The sequence below is a fragment of the Myotis yumanensis genome, unplaced genomic scaffold (assembly GCF_028538775.1).
Source record: "Myotis yumanensis isolate MYYU_CA2020_CCGP unplaced genomic scaffold, mMyoYum1.0.hap1 SCAF_17, whole genome shotgun sequence".
Taxonomy (NCBI): Eukaryota; Metazoa; Chordata; class Mammalia; order Chiroptera; family Vespertilionidae; genus Myotis; species Myotis yumanensis.
Window position 1 is genome coordinate 6,338,905 of NW_027223768.1, and position 21,037 is coordinate 6,359,941.

At 38.5% G+C, this 21,037-nt stretch overlaps 1 protein-coding gene across 6 annotated transcripts; it reads right to left on the minus strand.

The window, feature by feature from the left end:
- Positions 1-1,517: 1,517 nt before the first annotated feature.
- On the minus strand, positions 1,518-13,508 carry LRIF1 (ligand dependent nuclear receptor interacting factor 1). 6 transcript variants are annotated; one of them, XM_070395701.1, is made up of 4 exons: positions 13,380-13,508; positions 4,935-6,447; positions 3,506-3,763; positions 1,518-2,689 (listed from the first exon to the last, which is right to left on the minus strand). In XM_070395701.1, exons 2-4 carry the CDS (start codon positions 6,432-6,434, stop codon positions 2,279-2,281), a joined length of 2,169 nt encoding a protein of 722 aa, XP_070251802.1. In that variant the 5' UTR covers positions 6,435-6,447; positions 13,380-13,508; the 3' UTR covers positions 1,518-2,278. The 6 variants fall into 6 exon arrangements, with proteins under 6 accessions (XP_070251802.1, XP_070251800.1, XP_070251799.1 ...); XM_070395699.1 differs by lacking the exon at positions 13,380-13,508 and adding an exon at positions 13,017-13,360 and having other exon boundaries at positions 4,935-6,439; XM_070395698.1 differs by lacking the exon at positions 13,380-13,508 and adding an exon at positions 13,017-13,360.
- Positions 13,509-21,037: the final 7,529 nt, after the last annotated feature.

Genomic DNA, 21,037 nt, shown 5'->3' on the forward strand with positions numbered 1-21,037 from the left:
TGGAAATGTCAAGAAGGCTGTTGGAGATACAATGTTGGAAGTTCCCAGATATAGATGGCATTTTGATCCATGAGAACCAGATGAGATCATCCCATGAGTAAGTGCAGATGTAAAATAAATTCCTACATTACCAAGATCATGGAGAAGGGAAGGAACCAGAGATTGAGAAGGACCAATATGGTAGAAGGAAAACAAGATTGGTGACACGGAAACAGAGCAAAGAACAAATTTCAAAGACAGTCTGAGAAAGTGTCAACTGACCATACAATAGCAATTGTTAGAAACTTTGAGGGGGGGAAAAGCTTTAGTAGGGTGGTAAAGATAAAACCCCAATTTAAGTGAATTTCAGAATGAGGAGCAGGAGTTTGAGACCATCAGCATATTTAGGGAATTTTGTTGTGAAGTATTCAAGCCACATATTGTATCATAAAGTACAATGGAAAGAATTATGGGTGTTTGAGGATTTCATGAGCAGCAAAACCTTAATAATAAAGAAGCAGAAAACCCAAAAGAAAGTAGGCTAAAACAAATGTGTTAAATAAAAAGAAGAAATGAACTGGAAAGTGGATGCAATGTCCTTACAATAATTTTAGTTGAATTTATTTAACAAATACTGATATATTAGTCAGGAACGATTCAAGATATAATTCATTTAATATTCTCTTCTTCTAATCCTCAAAATTCATTTCATTGTTTTTTTTTTCAATTTTTAAATGTACTCAGACATTAGATGAGCACACAGATTTATTGTATTTATCCTATCCTCCTAAGGGATGTTTATCCAGATCTATGACTTTAATTAATATCTATTTACTGATAGCCTTTAATATCTATTTTTAGTTTAGTGGGAATATGAAGTTTCAACTTTTAATACTTTAGCTTATTGTATTTTCTATAACATACATGTATTGCTTCTTTAATAAAAAACAACACTTAAGCCCTAACCGATTTTGCTCAGTGGATAGAGCATCAGCCTGCGGACTGAAGGATCCCAGGTTCGATTCCAGTCAAGGGCATGTACCTTGGTTGCAGGCACCTCCCCAGTAGGGAGTGTGCAGGAAGCAGCTGAATCAGTTTCTCTCTCATCAATGTTTCTAACTCTCTCTCCCTCTCCCTTCCTCTCTGTAAAAAATCAAAGAAATAAATTTAAAAAACAAAACAAAAAACACTTAAGTATTTTTTTCAAAGGAAGTAATGACTCATGAAACTATGTTCTCGCTGATGGATAAATTAAGAAGATGAATTAAAAAGACTAACAACTGATCACTGGATCTAGCTACATGGAAGTCACTGTTGTCCTTGACAAGAATGAATTATAATTATATCTTGAATAGTTCCTGACTAATATATCAGTATTTTCTGTTTTCTATTTTGTCAATGTACAGGTTTTTATTTGACCTTACTTCTAGGGATTTGTTAATCATTTTTTAAAATAACCTTTTCTTCCTTCTCCCCATCCCTCCCACCTTTCCAAACTCTCCAAAACAAAGATAACCAGATAGAAAACTGTTTGACTCTTTTAAGAAAAACCACATTTTACATTTTTAAAAAGTATTCAATGTGGCCATTGTTCGCATTTACTTTTCACACAGTCCAAGTTACATATTTCGAAAAAGCAGCATTTGCGTAGAAATAGTAACATATCATGTTAAGCAAACAATACATTATATATAGCCCGAATTCTAAAACTCATGTTGGATTATATGAAACTATTTTGTAAAAGATACAAAACAGGTATCCCTCAGTCTTGAAAAAAATGTTTGAATTTTTAAATAATGCTATATTTTTTTTCATGATATTAAACAAATTTACAGAGGTGAGCAGAAGGTATCATCATTTCATGGGCAAAGAGACTGAGTATATATACAAGCCCAGTGGCAAAACTAAGTAAGTTTGGACTGATTTCCTCTCTTGGATTGTATAATTTCAATAGTATTCCTGAGCAATTTAGCTAAAGATACAAACAGTAATAAAAATCCTGCACAGATATTCAAACTTGGGGGATTCTAGTTAAAAATAACGAAACAAAAACATTACACGAATTTTCCTTCCAAAAAAAATGATAAAAATAGATTTAGGTAGCCCATGTACATTATTGAAGTTATATGTGAATCAACCTTTTCTGCATTCTTTAAACAAAATTTTATAATCAACTGATGAAAAACCAAACTTCATATTCAATGACACTTTCAGAATGCATCTATAGTTAACTTAATGCAAAAACATCTGGTAAAAACAGAGCTTATTCACTGAAGTCTTTAAGTATGACAACATTTTATTATTTTTGGTGCATCTTCTTACGCATTTCTTCAAGGGCTGCTTCTTTCTCTCTCAGCATTTGTTTAAGTCTTCTTATTTTTTCATCTCGAATGGTTTCTTCTAATTCTGGTGGTGTCATGGGAAAAATATCTTCAGTATAATTTCTGGTTAAGGAATGACTTTGTCCAAAATCTGTATCTGAACTCAAAGCGACTTTCTCCTGATTTTCACGAGTATAGTGTTCTACTTCAGTTCTTTCTTCTCTGGTTTTATCGCAGCTTGTAACAATGTTACGGTGTGATACATCTGAAGTTGGTAAAATACAGCTAATTCCTCCATTTAAAGCTGTGTTATAAGCACTATCGGTTTTTCTCTTCTTTGCGTGATCCATCTTCTTAACGGTTTTTGCTTTTCTTTTCTTATCAAAACCCTGTTGCAATGTTGAGTACAATTCCAATGGAAAAGCAAATTATTAGTGCCATATATAGAGTGTGTGCTCTGAAATTTAACAAGTTTAAAGATATAAATACCCAGCAATTAAATTCAACTCAACAAAATATATTGAGAACAACTACCGCAAGAGATTAATATTTATGGTACCAACCAGCAATATCGTAATGATTTTCATTGAGAATAAATTGCTAAATTCACATTTTCCTGCTTATGTTAAGTATAAGAATCTATACTGATCTACCACCAAAATTTAACAGCCATTTGTGAAGAACCTGAGAATTGATTTACATTTTATTTTCCATTTGCATGGTAGGCACATACTAAAGATTTTCATTGGGAAAGATAGACTGATCTCTGATCTTATAAGTAGAATGACAGTAGACAAAGTTACAGGGAGGCTTCTTTTCATCATTATTGACCATGTAGATTTCTTAAGATGTTAGTAGTAAGAGTAATGTTGCAATAAACATCTGCATGCTTATATTTTTCCCTACAGTTGGATTATTTATTTTAGATAGGGTCTTCAAAGTAGTATAATTAAAAAGCTATGGCCATTTTCTTATAATTTTATGATGAAAAAAAATAAACAGTAGGTGAATAAAAACACTTGAAACAACACCATTAACTAACCATGGATGCATTTTTACCTATGCATATATAGTTCTTTTTAACACCATTTTGGTATAATACATATATATGCAAAGGTGGTAACTAATTTATATTAAGACATAAAAAAATTAATACACTCATGCCTCTTTGGAGTACCTACAAAGAATACTTTAAAATCTATTACCTGTTTTCTCTCTTCCTCCTTCACTGTAAACTTTGTCTCATTGTCACTCTTCACCAAACTCTTAAAGGAATCAAAATCTCCAGCACCCAAATGGTCAGGAATCCGAGTAAGTCTTATTCTCAAATCTTTAGTAAGACCAAATAGCTTTTTAAATTCAGCATCAGTCTTCAGATATGCCTTATTGCTTCTTCCTTGAGAATTTTTGTCATTTCTTTCTTGAGCACCTTTTTGTAATGTTGATGCCATCTCATTCTGGATCTGAAATTAGGAAAAGAAAACACACAAACAATACTACCCATTACTTAAGCTATTTTATCAGACTGGTAACTAAATGATTTCCTCATCTTACTTCAAGCATGCTTTAAAGTCCTAAATGGTTGGTTTGCATTAATCTTGCCTTACCACCATACTTGAAAAACTGAACTGAGTCAAATAAATAAGAAATGTTTCCATGCAATTTCTTATTTATTTCACTTTCTTGCACTAGAAAGGTTACAGTTACTCAATTCTCAAACAACTGAAATGAGAACACACACTAATGACAAGTTAAAAATAATCTAAGTGACATTAATTAGAAATTGTAGTCATCTGAAAAAGTCTTATGCCTTTAACCAATCTTATAGTCAAATCAGAATTTACTTCCTTATATCTCTGGAGTTCAATAAATTCTGTACTGAAAGAAAAGAAACACTGACATTAAGTAGACCTCTAAGTAAGAAAAAGGTGGGTACAAATATTTAGTGAGCACAGAAACACATATCTTAAGTAGAACAGAAAGATTCTTATGTGGATATGTTGGATAATTGGATGCAGAGTCAGAAAGTAGGGCTAAAAGGAGGGGGTAAATTTATCTACTAAAAAAATAATTCAATCAAAGATGTTGATAAATCCTATTTCCACAAATGACTTAAAAGGTGCTGTATGGCCCTGTCCTACCCCTTCCACCATCTACTTTTAAAAAAATTGACATATATATCACCACAAAACAAACCCCCTAGGCTCTTCTATATGCATAATATTGATCTCTTCATTACTAAAAAGTAGGCTATTAAATATATATGTATACATGTACGTGTATGCATGTGTACAAATGTATGCATGCATGCACACATAATTTTACTAAGCTTTTAATTCACATTATCCTTTTCCAACTCTTCTAAACCCTGTTGCTCTGTGATCTTGTTTGACTTCGTTTTAAAGATTTGGCATGCCAAATGCCAAGACAAAGATACAGCTTGGTCTCTCTCAATTATATTCCTCCTCAAACATTTCCTTCAGATAAAAGCTTTGACTTAGCATTCACATGTATATGGTGTGTGTGATGGAGGATGGGAGAAGAGGGGAGAAAGGTATGCTAGATAACTTTGAGAATTAAAAAAGAACACTTTTCTATACAGATAAAAAGAACACCCTGACATGGGAAAATTACCTTCGGTTCTTGGTCTCTGAAAACACACTGTTGTGAAGTAATACTTGTTGCATCAATAGAGGAACTTATTTTCTCTATGCTCTGGATGGTATTTTCTTTTGGGGGGGCATTTTTTCCTGTACTAAATCCATTTGGAAAGTCTGCCTTTAGGAATAAAGTCTTACTCTGTTTTAAGTAGTTAATGGGTGGGTTCAGATTATTTGGGTGTAGGATAGAAAGAGATGGTGTCTCCACTTTTTTATTCTTCTCTGCCCTTAGATTGGCCATGGAAGCAAGCTGGGTGTTTGAAAATGATTTTGTCTCCATCTGGGAAGATTTATTTTTTGCCAAAACAAAGTTTACAACCTCTCTGGATAGTTCTGTTACTGGACTTGGGCTCACTATCTGTGATATATCTTTTCTTGGTGGAATATCAGGAGAAACAGAATTCTGTTGATCAATTTGTGATGACAAAACATCTGTCCCCTTTTTAGCCAACAGATAGATTTTCCCATTACACATAACCAACGCATTATCTTTAATAGGCATACTTTTGGATTGTGCCCCACTAGGACTGCTGGTACTCAATGGTGGCATCTTTATAGTATTACCTCCCACACTTTTCTTTTCTACAAAACTTTTTAAAATCTGTGAAGCCACATTATTTGAAGACTTAACAGGAACAAGAGATGGAGTACAAGGTTGTCGATTTTCTTGAAAAATCCATTTCACTGGAGCAGCTTGAGAATGCTGACCACCTTTTAATTGTGTCTCTTTTGCAACATTCATTGGAATTTGTGTGGCATTTAGTATCACTGGCTTTGCTATTTCTGTAACAGGTTTTGGATAAATGTGTTGAAAGTTCTTGGTAGCTACATTTTTCACTGTTTTTACTGGAGATACATAAATAACAGAAGGTATTTGGGAAGCCTCAACTGTTCCTGAGGTGCTTGTGGTTGCAGTTGCAAGTATCTTTTGCTGAATTGAAGGAGGCAATGATGTCGCGGGTACAGATTTCACTTCAGCATGGGCTGGAATCTGTAAATGATGCCCCGAAGGCAAAACTGGAGGTTTCACAGTCATTGGAAGGCTCTGAGTATTTACTAAAATATAAGATGAATCATTTTGTGTTGAGGAGGAAGAAACAGCCAATGTTTGCATGGTGAGTCCATCAATTTTTACACCATGACTCTGAACTTTAGAAACTGATGAGGTAAAAGTTTCAGTTCCCACAGTAGTAACTCTAACTTTTTCTGCTGTATCTACTGTTCTTGTAAATAAATAGTTTGAAGAACTGGCTGGCTGAAAAATGGGCAATTGAGTTGTTGATGAACTTGTGGAAGAGCTGGAAATCTGAGTCTGAAAAGCAACTTGAACTGGGCTTCCTGTATTCCCTTTCAAAGCATCAGACACAACTGAAGATTGAACTAGTGGTATAAGATTTCCAGAGAAATTAGGAATTGGAAGTAACTGCAGAAGATTTTTTCCATCCGAGCCAATCGTCTGAACTACTTGGTACATGCAGCCTGAAACACTTAAAAGAACATGAGTAAATAAATACAACATACTACAATGACACATACATTTTATTTAAAACCAAATTATTTTCAAATATTTAAAAATATTTATATATAAAATATAATAAGAGTATATCATTTGTCACTGATTTTTCAAAGTGAAATATTACAAAGTAAAAGTTTTGAAAAAAAAAAATAGTCAAAGAAATGATCATAACCTTTAGATTTCACATGATTAGACAATACATGTAAGATAGGAACATTTACCCTAAAACTGTGTTTCCTACTGTTTTACTCTATATAAAATTATGTCTACTGGAATATGCGTCTCTTAAACTATTAGCATCCTCCCTCCTTCTTTTCCTTGAATTCTTTCCTCTTGACCGCCTCCTTTAACTTTTATTGACTAGAATTCTCATTTCACTTCCATTTATGCTTATTCTATTTCCCTCACTCTTCCCAACCCAATCTGTTGTGTTCTTCCCACTGACAATGACTTCCAAGTTCTACTGTTAGCTATTTTTCTTATGCTAAGGCATCTCTTATGGTAATACCTTGGTGTGCCACATTTTCAGAGACTAAGCTAAGTTACTCTTGTGGGAACCATTTTCTTCTTTGATTTATTGTCTCGGCACATCTGAAGTTTGGAGCTCAACAGTCCTTGGTATGGCAATTACTCATATTAGTTCCGACTGCCTACCAATTCATATATAACTGCAATGTCATTTTAGCTGAATGGTTTTCAATGAACATGGAACACATTTTAAAGTAACTTTTTACAAATTTTTTACTTATTTTAGTAATATTTTTTCATCTTACCAATTTTGATCGGATATTTATGAGCTATTTTTAAGTACAGATTGTAAGATTTTTTTAAAATCCCGTATCAATCACTGTATAATCAATTATTTGTAAATTTCTTGAACGCAGGCACCTCAACCTATTTATACCTAAAACTACCTTTCAGTTCCTGAAAATACCAAGACCTCATGGAACTCAAGGCCATCATACATACTGTTTCTCTACCTAGGTACTCCTCTCCCACCCACATTAACTCAAGTCTCAGCATAAATGATACTTCCCAAGTATCTGACCACCTTAATTACCCTTCCCCTCCTTTATAGTCTAAAATACTACACCTGCTGATTTCCTTCATGGTACATATCACAAGTTGTCATCAAGTTTTAATTAATCTCGTGCTCAATTCTAGCAACATGAGTACAGAGTCCATGTCCTATAAAACCAGTGTGCCCTAATATGACTAGGATCAAATAAAGAAAAAAATGTAAGGGCAAAGGAGTTCTCAAAAGTGTAAAGCTGTGTATTACTGCATATACTAGTATGTGTTTTTAAACCTCAGGTATTGATAAAAAGCAAAGCCAAAAATCCTATGCACCCTAGAAAGCACTGGAACTCAGTTTTACCTTTTTCTAACCCAGAATAACATTAACGGCAGCTTACAAATATTTAAAACAGATTTCTGGTTACTTGATATTGCTTCAATAGGTTATATTTACTTTTAGTAAGTGAAAAGTTAATCTCTAAAGAGAAGCACAAACATAAAGTATAAATTCTTGCATTCAGGGCTTGAAGAGGAAAACCAACCTCATCCCCTCCCCACCCCCAAAAAGTACATATAAACTGGATCAGAACTTAATGTCTGCTATGGTTCAGGCACCAGCCTCAGTTATAGGGAAAGAGTCAATAAAGTAGCCTCTGGATCTCCCTGATTTTATATAGTCCACAAGCTAAGAATGGTTTTTAAATTATAAATGATTTCTTTTAAAAACTCACAATATTGTTGTGATATGAACATTTTATGAGATTCAAATTTCAGTGTCTGTAAAGTTTTATTAGTACGCAGATGCACTCATTTTTTTCCAGGTCCTGTATGTATATGGCTGCATTCCTGCTGCAACAGTAGAATAGAGTGTGCAGGAGGTAGCCAATCAATGATTCTTTCCCATCATCGATGTTTCTATCTCTCTCTTCCCCTCTCACTTCCTCTCTGAAATCAATAAAAATATATTTTTTTTAAAAACTTTCTGTTTTCTTAAAGAACATATTCTGATAGCTAAAGTCAGAACTAAAACTAGAATCTGATTCTGCATCCCATGCTCTAGTTTGGTCACTTCAAAAGAAAAATCAACAGGCTAATTATCTTAAACCAGCTGGGTTTGAACTGGAAAAATAATACAGTTTAAGGCTTCAAAAGAGAAAACAGGAATAATCTTGGAAAGATTATGGGCTTCTAATCTTGGCTCTTCCAATTACTAGTTGATTGGTAAATTTACTTAACCTCTTTGAATCTCTGTCTCATCATCTGTAAAATGGGAAAAATGGGTTTGCTATGAAAAGTAAATGAAGGAACTGGCTGGGATTATGATAAGCACCCAATATATGCTAGTTATCATCCTCCATTAAAATATATAATTGGTGCCCAAGAATAAGCAAATGAATCAGATAGTTTTGAAAATGTGAGAAATTTAATAAAAAGGTATGAGAACTTTAATAAAAGGTATACTAAACGTATTTACAATATTATGTAACTGACATTTTTATAATTCTAATACTGATGTGAAGCATTTACATATTAGAAATGGAATAATAACAATTTTGCAGGCTAATGAACATTCTGCAAAATATATTTTTTCAACTATTAGGAGACCTTTTTGCCATCTTACTATCTATTATTTAACTTTAATATACATATATAATATACATAAAAACATAATGTAATAATATATATGTATATATGTATATATATATATATACATATATATATTAGAATCTATTATAAATAGCCCAGCAAGCTGGGTATTGCTGTTCCTATTTTATAGTTGAAAAAATAGAGGTTTAATAATATTAAATAATTTATTCAGAAATACATGCTCTCTTGGGCAACTCCATCCATTTTTTGTTTACTTTAGCATAATCCCAACATAACAGGGTTCAAAAATTCAATTGTATTAAACTGTTTTAAATTGAGAAATTAATGAAAAATTAACTGCTCCAGATATCCTGCAATGGTATGTCTGTCTGTCTACCTGTCTCTCTCTCTCTCACACACACACACACAATCACAAAAGAAAACATAATAATACCTACACTGTTTAAAACAAAATACACACTGAACTCACAATGGAGCATTATCTAACCAAAGAAAGCCACCTGCTAAGGACACTCGTTTTAACTTCCCATTTAAGAACAAAGGGTTAAGGGCAGATAGAAGCCAATTGACAATCACATGACATCCTAATTCCTATTATTATAGGATGCATTATCATAGGCTTTTATTATAATACCTCTAAGCTGATGATTCACATCTTTATTTTCAGCTCTGAGCCTGAGTTTCAGATTCAAATATCTCTCAGATGGCTTTCCTGGTGTGTTCATCTCAATTTACCAATATCTACCCAGAAAACTGGCATCATAATTGATGGTCTTTTCTTCATGTCAATTCACTGACAAGGTCTATTTTCCCTTCTATATTCTTTGAATCCGACCCTTACTTTACATCAGGCAATTCAAGCCCAAGCATCTCTGAAAGGACAACTAATATAGAATCTCTAGATGCCTGATCCATCGCCCCCAAATCCATACTAACATTGTTTATCTAAAATGTACAGGTGACCATGACAGTCCTTTTCTTAAATCCTCCAAGAGATAGTCTATTCTCTTCAGCAGGGCAAACAGAATCAAACAATAAATGCCAATTGTTAGTAATAAGACATACTGGTACTTTATTTTACCAATTCTCTCTGCCTAGACATAGCCTACATTCTTTTAATTTGTTGAACCTCACCCAAGGATATTTTTTTCCCCATTGATTTTATTTGAGAGAGAGAGGGAGGAAAAGAGGGAGGGAGGGAGAAGGGAAGAGAGACAGATAAAAACATCAATGTGAGAGAGACACATCCATTGGTTGCCTCCCACACACACCCCAATCGAACCTGCAACCCAGGTACATGCACTTGATGAGGAATGGAATCCCAGACTCACAGCCTTTCAATGTGCAGCCAACGCTATAACCACTGAGCACACTTGCCAGGGCACCTGCATTCATCTTTAATTTAATAGCTGATACTTACATTCCCCAACTCAACTGCTCCAGAAACCTTTCCAACAATTCCTATTCTCTATGCCCTCACAATATTCTGTGCACAACACTTAAAAAATGTAACACATCATCTCCCTTCTAGACTGTAAAGTTTTTCACAATCATGGCCCATATCCTATTTTTTAGTTGGTCTCTCCATTTTGCACAGTCTATCAGAGTAGGCATTCATTGAATGCTACCAGATGTTTGAACTATACTAAGAGTAAGTATTGAACTAGGATATAAACCTAGGTCTCCATAACTCCACAGCTTACTTTCCACTATACTTTTCTGACTCCTGATTTGCTCTTTGTTAATAAAGCCTAAGTCAAAATAAACTTAATACCTACTATCACAAATATCTTCCAGATTTTTCCATTGTATACAATTAAATGTGAGTTTTACATTTTAAGCACTGATGAATTAGAAATATTTTAAACAATAAACTTTTTGTATCACATTAGTAAAAATATTATAAAAGGAAAGCAGTAACTCAAGAAAATTCACATAACTATAGAAAAAAATCATAGCAATTTAAAGTTTACCAAAAAAATAAATGATTTAGTACCATAAAAATTATCAGAAAAACAAAAACACTAAGTTCCCAATAAAGAACTAACATTAATTAAATGTCTTACAAAATTCTATTTGGAATGCAGATTGTTACAAAACAGAATAGAAACTAATATGCAACCAATAACCAAAGGGAATGGTTTGAGGAAAAAAATGCATTTGAAGATGATGAAAGTATGCATAAATCAATGAGTTAATGAGCACCAAATGATTTATGAATGTAATAAAAACGTGATTCAATTGGTAATGTGTTATAAAATGCCAAAAACAGATAGCCAACAGGTTAGAAACAGGATTAAAAAGTTAAAGTACACAAAAAATGCAAAGTTCTTACTCTCTTATTTCTGATATTAAAAACAAATGCAATCCTGAAACAAACTGAGTTAAGTTAGGTTAAGTCAGATGTCATCAATATTCAGATACTAAAACAAGGTAGAAGACAGTTATTAAAAAATAATCCTACTTCTGCATATCCATACAGAGCACTGCCTCTGCCACTCTATCCAACTTCCACCAAAAATAACCCAATAAGCAACATACATATACAAAAGCTGACTCTTTTGATGATTTGAAATACAATGCAATAGCTATTTCTTGGCAGTTCTTCAAAATTATATTATTTCAGCTCACCCCGTTTAGTGGCGGTCTCATTTTAAAATATTACGCATGTCTTTTAAAAGTCTTTATTACAATTTAGGTTTTGAATCTACTTATAATGAAAGGAAACCTACTTCGTGGGCCACAATTTGTACAAAAGTTATATTCTTATAACATTTTAACAATGCTTTTCTATTTTTCCGGTTTTACATATATTCACTTTTAATCCTTAACCTATCTCTAGGTGGTCATATTTAAATAATGAAAACTGAGGTGCTTAGCCTCATGAAGCTAGCATTACACCTAGGCAGTTTGACTTTCTTCATAAATCCTCTTCCATGAATTTTACATCTTAACTTCCATGCTTCCTTCTTCACATTTTCCTTCTGCAGAGACCCATTAACTTTTTCTCACCACTCATTCATTATACGTCCACTAACCACGGCGTGAACAACTTCAAATATTCTACCGGAGCTAACAGTTTTGTTTCCGTTTCATTTGTCGATTAACAGAAGCTTCAAAAAAAAAAAAACAAAAAACAAAAACAAAAACAAAACAACACCCTACTGAGTCAGGAATAAACAATTTTCTAAATTTACGAACAAGTATGTCTTTAATACTGGAACCTCCCTATATCAAATATAGTTTTTACACAGATATCCAGTTAGAGATGGCATTCGCACTACCCCTGCTTCAAATACGCTGTTCCAAAAGATTGATTTTACAGGAGCATTTCCAGGTTTTCCTTTTTTTTTTCTCTCCAAATAAAGCTGTTATTTGAAAATTTAAAATATTCGATTCCCTTATTCTAGAAAAAATTTTCGGTTCTGAATTTATATACTCTTATCAATGACACAAATATATCCTCTCCTCACTCTTAAAATTATGGCTATTTTCACTGAAGGTCCAGCGCCACCTGGGTTGCACTTGCTAATCCGCGCAGATCGCTGCTTTTTTTTTTTTTTTTTTTTTTTCTCCTGCGTGTGCGCGAGAACCTTCCAGAAGGGTTTGGTCACACAGGAGCGTCGGCCATGTTGGTTTTCCTCTCCCGTGGAGCTCTATTCTTTCCGCCTATGAAATCGGAGAAGCCGGCCGGGGCGGAAGCTGCCTGCGAGAGACTCTGAGGAGGATTTAGGTTCCGAGAAGGACGCGCTCTAAGGGCTCTGACCGCCAGGGAGCCGGCGCGTCGGGAGCTGCTCCCCCTGCGGGGCGCGCCCCTCGGAGCCGCGGTGACAGGAAACGACGGCCGACTCGACATCCTGCTAAGAGACGGGCGCGGGGCGGGCGTGTCCCGCCAGACTGGCAACCTGTACTTACCAGGGCGAGGCGCTGCCTGACTTTTCCTCGGCGGCTTTCAAGATGACTCCCTGTAGGTTATTGGACATTTTAGAGGGAGGGAGGGACCAGCGCATCCAAGAGAGTGGGCAGTGTGGGGCCGGGGTCCTCCCAGGGGCGAGAATCAGAGCGACAAAATGCGGGGCGGCAGTTGCCCCGGAGCAACTCTGAAGGGGTTCGAAGCTGAGAGGACGACAACGGCGAATTCTCCACAGGGCGTAGCTCCGAGCCTCGGAGGGAGGCGGCGCGGCCACCGGAAACAGGAAGAATGGACGCCGAGGACAGCGACGGCCGAGCCCCAAGCTCAGAGAGAACCAGCCCGAGTCCCCGCCCCCCGAAGCTTACCGCTTCGCTCCGGAGCCTCTCGGAGTCGGCGCAGGAGGTGTGGCCTGAATAGCACCGCCCCCAGCAGTGCCGGGTCCAACGTGGCGAAGACCGAAGCCGCCAGCCGAGGTACAGATCGGCCAGCGTCTCCCGGATCGTCATATCCGGTCGCCAAAGCGATTGGCTGGCTGAAGCCCCGCCTTTATAACGCGATCCAATCGCAAGTGACGTTTGGTATCTCTTCTTCCGGATCAAGAAACGAGTCACCAAAGAAATTTCTCCAGTTACCTACGCAAATAAAATGTTTCCGGGGTCAATTGTAAATTTTCTGCCTTGGTGTTCGCCGCTAGTGTAACTTTTCCTCGCCGCCAGACCTCGGAGGGCTCTGGGAATCGGCCCGCGCTGGCGGCGTGAGGACATTGTAGCCGCATGACTGCAGCCAGCGCCGTGTTACTGCTACTTTCGGAGCATTGATCAGTTATTTCCTCTGAACTGAAGCTTTGTGTCTAGACTTAACCTCTTTGTGCACGCTCATGCCTTGGTCAGAATTATTGTCACATAGTTAATTCATTCTCTGAAAGTTTCATTCCCCATATAGTTGGGGGTTTTTTGTTTTGTGTTGTGGGTTTTTTGCATCTTTATTTGGATCTTCATAGAAAAGCTTTTCAGAAGTCTCTCGATTCCTGTCATTCGATCACATATCCAAGAAAGGCTCAGTCCTTGGTTTAAGGGGTAGACCGTGTGGTTCAGCTGGGGCTGGAAGGAGGGTGTGGGAGAGTGGTTTAATGACCCAGTTTTATTAGGTGCAGACTGTACCTATATAAACTGACTCACTATTTAAATTCAGGAGACTGACAGAAGGAAGCCAATTTTAAAGTTTATGTCGAGCTTTTAAACATGTTGGCTACTCATTACCGTAACTCCTTAGCGAGCTGATACTGAATAGAGAACTTTGTGTCCTGATACATTAGCACGTTAAGCGCCAAGCCTGTTTGTCTTCCTTTCCGTTCAGCCCTCAATATCCGATTTCACCGATATGCTGGCACCTGGAGGCTGCAGGGGTCCAAACGGAAAGTACAGTGTCAGTCACCGATGACTGACATGGCCCTTACCCTGTTAACAGAAAGCACGCCCTAGCCGGTTTGTCTCAGTGGATAGAGCATCCGCTGCTGGCAGACGGAAGGGTCCCGGGTTCGATGCCCATCAAGGGCAGATAAGTTGGTTGCAGGCCTGATCCCCAGCCCTGGTGGGGGTGTGCGGAAGGAACCAGTCAATGTGCCTCTCTCACGTTGATGTTTCTCTCTATCCCTGCCTTCCACTCTCTAAAAATCAATGGAAAAATATCCTGCCCTAGCCAGTGTTGCTCAGTGGATAGAGCGTCAGCCTGTGGACTGAAGGGTCCCAGGTTCAATTCCAGTCAAGGGCATGTGCCGGCTCCATCCCCAGAAGAGGGTGTGCAGGAAGCAGCCGATCAATGATTCTCTCTAATTGATGTTTCTGTCACTCTCTTCCTCTCTAAAAATCAATAAAATATATATATATATGATGAAAAATATCCTTGGGTGAGGATTAACAACAAAAACATACCAGAAAGTAATACTTTCTAACTAGTCTTCACTCCTTGTTACCCTTTTTGGTCCAACATGGAGGCTGACTCAACAGACCAGGAGCTAGGAGCAGGTCCAACATCGAGGCTGAGGTTGACACCGAAAATGGGTTCAACATTCAATTGCATCAATTAATTTGGACCAGACTGTTTGAATTCCAAAAATAAAATTGGATTAAAGGTTAATTTCAATGATATGGAATCCTGTGTGTGTATCTGGCATTTATCTTTCAGTCAAATAGCTCCTGTACTAAAGAGGGAGTGGGTGGTGAGCCCTAATACTGTCTTGGTTTTGATCATGCTCTTATCTGTGAAAGCAAAATTAAAAGTTACCCATTTTTGCTTGTTTCGTTCATCTTACCATTTATTTCTCTTTAAAAAGAATGTTTTTATTGATTTTTTTAGAGAGAGAGAGGAAGAAAGGGGGACAGAGAGATAGAAACATCGATGAGAGCAAAACCTCATCAATCAACTACCTCCTGCATGCCCCCTACTGGGGATTGAGCCCAAAACTCGGGAATGGAAGCAGCCACCTCTTGATTCATGGGTGGATGCTCAACCACTGAGCACACCAGCCGGGCTTACCATTTATTTCTTACCTTTTGTAGTTTGGCTTCTCATGTCCCTCATCACTTCCTATAAATCAAACTCACCGTCACAGATTGGGTTCTCTGGGGAACAAACTCTTGCAATGGACTTTAGTATGCAGGAAGTTTATTAGGGATCAGAATCTGTGGAAGGGAAGGAGAGGAGGCAAAAATGGGCAGAGGGATAAGTTAGGTTGTGATGCCCAGTCTTAACAATGCCATAGCCTAACCCACATTTCTAAAACTGGAGTAAACTTTCTTTTTATTAATTAATTAATTTTTTTTTTTGAGAGAGAGAGAGAGAGGAAGGAAAGACAGAAATATTGATGTGAGAAACATCAATCAGTTATCTTCCTAGAATGCATCCTGACCCAGGGATCAAACCCACAACTTAGGTGTGTGCCCTGACCAGGATCAAACCCACCAGCTTTTGGTCTATGGGATGATGCTCCAACCAACTAAGCCTGAAGTAAACTTTCAAAGTTTTTCCCAGTGGGGATTCGGGTTTTTCCAAGGAAGGTTGTAGGAACGTAGGCACTGAGCATCTCTTTAACCAAGGCAACTACTCAAGGAGGCTGATAACTGAGGCAAGTCTGCTGGCAGCACTCCACCAAATGGTGGAATAAGACCTTCATTCCTAAAGGGAGGTCAGGGAGATGCATCACAGCATCCACTGTACTCATTAAGTCACTCATTCCAGCGGTTGCAATTAATGTTTATCTTCCATTCATTCAAATCTTCCCTCAGTAGCAGTTTTAATTATTCTTTTACTCTTTTTTTCTAAATATATTTATTGATTTCAGAGAGGAAGGAAGAGGGAGGGAGAGAGAGAGAGAGAGAGAGAGAGAGAGAGAGAGAGAGAAACATCAATGATGAGAATCAGTGATCGGCTGCGACCAGCATACCCTCCACTGGGGATTGAACCTGCAACCCAGGCATGTGCCCTTGGCCAGAATTGAACCTAGGAGCCTCAGTCCACAGGCCAACACTCTATCCACTGAGCCAAACCAGCTAGGGCTATTCTTTTACTCTTGATGCTGTTGGCAATATACTTTCTTGGTTTTCCTCCTACTTTTTAAAAATATATATATTTATTGATTTCAGAGAGAGGAAGGGAGAGGAAGAGAAAAATAAAAATATCAATGATGAAAGAGAATCATTGATCAGCTGTCTCCTACACGCCCCCTACTGGGCATGTGCCCTGACCAGGAATTGAACCATGACCTCCTTGTTCATGGGTTAACACTCAACCACTGAGCCACACTGACTGGGCTCTTCTTATCTTTTTGTCTATTCCTAATCAGTCTCTTTTGAGGATTATCCCTCCCTCCTCAGCCATTAAATAAGAAAGTTCCTTAAATCTTGGTTTTTGATCCTAGTATTTTTCTTCAAGTGTTTTTTTTTTCAAAGTTATTTTAACCATTTCCATGGTTTCAATTACCATTTCTACCTATTATATACTAGCCAATACTTACATAATACTATGTGCAAGTACTATTCTAAGTGCTTTGCAAATATTAACTCATTTACTTTTGACAACTATAAAAGTTATTTATTACACACAGATGAAGAAAGCAAGGCACAGAGAATAACATAACAGCGTGGTTGAAGGGATGAGAGTGAGACCAAAAAGAAATTAAAGCATATTAAATTACAGAGCTAAAAATAAAGTGAAAAATTTAAGCAACAACTGGCAGGAGTGAGTAGATTGATAAGTCAACAAATGTAGATATGTAGATAATGATTTTATACAGACAGCTGTGAGAAATTAATAGTTTAAGCAGACAAAAATAAACATAGTTATCAAATTCCTAAATAATACAACAAACCAGTTCAAGCTATTAGATATGTAAATAACTCTCCACTCATCAGATAGTTCAGATTCTTTTTGAGTGCATAGAATATATGTATAAAAATAAACTGTATATTAGCTAGAGCTCTAATAGTACCAAAGGAGAAAACTATACCGACCGTTTTTCCAACCATAAATTGATTAAATTAGATGACATAAGGAATGTCTTTAAGACATTTAGAAACTAAATAACCTATTACTAAAATACCCTTGGATTGAAGATGAAATCATAATGGAAATTACGTGACTTGAATTTGTCATAAAGTAAGGTTAAAAACAGATGAGGTAAGCATTTAATTCAAAAAGTATTGAAAAAGTGGTGCTTGCGAATAGCTTATTGGGATCGGGTCCTGGAACCTAATTTAGTAGGTATCAGTGAAGTGAGATTTGCTATAATGGTCCTGGCTCATGAAAATATGATTTTTGAAGAGAACAGATACAAAAGGGGAGGGGGAAGTATGATGAACCTTTGATCCCTGAATGGCCACCCAGTCACCCATGATATGAAACCCAGTCACCCATGATATGAAACCCAGTCACCCATGATATGCAACTACACCTGCACTGAAATTAGTTACTAAAGCTAAAAGTTACCAATGGAATTTAGAAATGGTAGTAGTCCCAACTCCCAAGGCTATAGAAAGAAATTCAAAATAATAAGAAGAATACTAAATATACAATTCCCTGGTTATTATCTGTAATAGCCAAGAAGAAAAGAAAAGGGATTCCAAGATGGCTGTGGCGTAGATGGAAGCTACACTTACCTGCTCCTGGTGCCAAACCAGATTTACAGCTAAATTACAGAGCAGTCAACCTGAATAACCAAATAAACCTAAAATATTATAACCAAGGCTTTACAAAAGAAGTCACATGGATACCGGTAAGAAGGGGACATGGGAAGGGATGGTCCCACACCCACATGTGGTGGCTGAGAAGCCAGAGTGACATCTCCACTGCAAAACTCCCTGCCCCTCCAGAGCGTGGGGTCTCCACCCCCTGCAGGGGAACCAACCGAGAGCAACAGATGGGAAGAGAAACCCGCATAGCATCTGGTGGTAAAAATCCGTGGGGATTCAGTCTGCCCGGAAAAGAAGGGAATCTGCTAGAGACCCAGATACGAAGGACCAAGGTCAACCACTCCTGTTGTTACAGTACTAGTCTGGGAAGTGCACTGCCCAGTCCTCCAACTACTGGTGACACCCCTCTGTTGTGCTCTGGTCCTGCGGAGGGGTCTGCAGGTGGCACCCAGCAGGGACCTCTGGGGTGCTCTTTTTCTGGAGAAGCTCTTGGTGGAGACTGCCTGCAGTGATTGAACTGGGTAGCTTTGGAAAGGGGACCATTCTCCCCCACCTGGAGTGCACAGCTAACTCCCTCCCCCCATCTGCTGAATCACTTGTCCCTAACCTACTCCCTGTGGCCACACCCTGCTGAGTCCAGTCACACAGGGGGGTGGTTAGAGAGCTGTGCAGAGCTGGGAGTTTCAAAGCATCATCTCCCATGGAGGCTTTTGTCCCGAATCAGATGGGTGGATGCTGGGTTGTATGACTACATCACAGAGGCCACTCCTATCTTCCCTGCAAGCTCAGCCCAAGCTACCCTGGAAGGGGAAGAAGTGTCTGCCCCCCTCCTACACACTATTAGGATCTGCCCTCCCAAGTCCTGTTAGCTCCACCCTGCTGAGCTCAGTTCCTAAAAGGGAAGGGAGAACTGCTCAGAGCTGAGGCATTTGGAGCATGTCTCCCTCAGAAGCTATTGTCTGGGACTGGGATGAACCCCCAACAGGAGACTCCTTTGATCTGTCCCCCAATCCTCTGTGGCTCCAACCTACTGAGCTTGCTCCTGCAGAGGGGTGGGCTGGCTGCATTCAGCCTGAACATGCAGTGCACGCCTCCCCTGCCACCCTACCCACTATGGGAGGGAGTGGGCTGCGGAGAGGCACTTGGTAGACTAGTATTGCTGCCAGCAATAGGGACCAGCACAGTGGCCAAATCTAAGGTCCCTTCAAGAGAAGGTAGAAATAATAGCTGAGGGTAAGGGGATGCATAAGTGGGTAAAGCATGAGGGAAATCCAACATTTTATTAATACCTCGGGAGAGGTTGAGAACAAAATAATATTGTATCTTAGCTCAACTAGACCAGATACCTGAGAGGGTAAAGCCACGGATGCTGAGACCACCCCTGCTTTTGGAACCTGACAGGGCTGAATGGCAGCCGGCAAACTGTTGGGGGCCAGCCCCAGCAGGTCCAGGGGTTCCCAAAGGTGTGGACGGAGTTGGCGAAGAATGAAGAACACGGAGACAGCGTTCAGTTGATCATCATAGTGAGGTTCTCTCTTTATTGTCCTATTACATCTACATTTATACTATTTGATCCCATAAGCATGCCTCTATAATTACATCATGGTATGTTTTGGGTAATATTCTACAGTTCCTTGTTTCTTATCTGACCTTTGCCAGAAATCCTGTCTCTATCTAGTTCTGTTGAGTTTAATCCTGTCTAGGTTAATCTCTGGGTTCCATTACAAGGGCTAGTCCAAGGTCACTGCTCTACTGATAAGCTACAAGGAAGTGACTAAAGGAGTTTATCCTACCCAGTAAAGGTTATGTCCTCCCAGCCTCACTGCTTGCCTTCCCTGGGCTGCCCTGTGTCAGTGGGTCTCCAGGGGTATAGGCTTTGGTGCTTTCCCTGGTGGGCAGACCCCTGGGGATGCAGGCCCAACAAGTCCCAAATTTATTGCCAACAGTCCTAAGTCCAAGTTTTTCATAAGTAGTACATGGTATTTCTGTAACTCTAGGGGGGTTTACTGATTTATTCTCTTCCTTAGTCCTGTTAACCTCTAACCTGGGGAAACAACCTTTCTCGGGGAGGTGGTCTGGTTAAAACACATAGCGCTTAAGAGGGGGAGCAAACATATGTCATATATGCCAGGTCCCTTGAAACATAAGCTGTGCAGATGTTTCTTCCCTGCAGCGACTGCGTCAAGCAGCAAGGGTGGATCGGCCTCCAGCAGCAAACGTGCGTGATCTTATCCTGGGAGACATTTTCATAGGATGTGATGATTGACTAGAGAGGTATTAATGACTAAGTGAGGTTCTAGTGATGTGCCAGTATCTTTTGACTCATATAATTGTTTTGCTGTGAAGGATCTATGTTTGCAGACCAGGGGGTGGACTGCAATATTATAAGATATTTGGTTTTTAGCTACAGTTCTTGGCTCACAAGAATTTTCTAGGTATCAAGAAATTTTTATGTTAATAGAGTGGTATTTGAGCCCCACCCCAGGGTGAGGGCTGGTTGTCAGGAGAACCAAGCATGTGATTAGAGGTTTGGAAATTTCAGTTCCCCACTCTCCGACCTCTAGGGAGACAAGAGGGGCTGGAAATTGAGCTCAGTTGCCAATGGCCACGACTTAGTCAACCATGACTCTGTAATGAAGCCTCCATAAAAACCCAAAAGGACAGCTCACGGGTCCCTTTTTTTGGAACCTTCCCCTTTGGGAAACCATGTGCCACCAGGCTGGTCTCCGCACCACACAAGGACAGATGCTCCTTTGCTTAGAGCAGTGGTTCTCAACCTTCTGGCCCTTTAAATACAGTTCCTCATGTTGTGACCCAACCATAAAATTATTTTCGTT

Coding starts and splice junctions, on each gene's coding strand:
- LRIF1 (XM_070395698.1), bottom strand. CDS start 13,111: ATGCGCTGGTCCCTCCCTCCCTCTAAAATGTCCAATAACCTACAGGGA. Junction 6,448..13,016: donor TCAGGCAGCGCCTCGCCCTG/GTAAGTACAGGT, acceptor TGTTCTTTTAAG/TGTTTCAGGCTGCATGTACC. Junction 3,764..4,934: donor TCAGAGACCAAGAACCGAAG/GTAATTTTCCCA, acceptor TCCTAATTTCAG/ATCCAGAATGAGATGGCATC.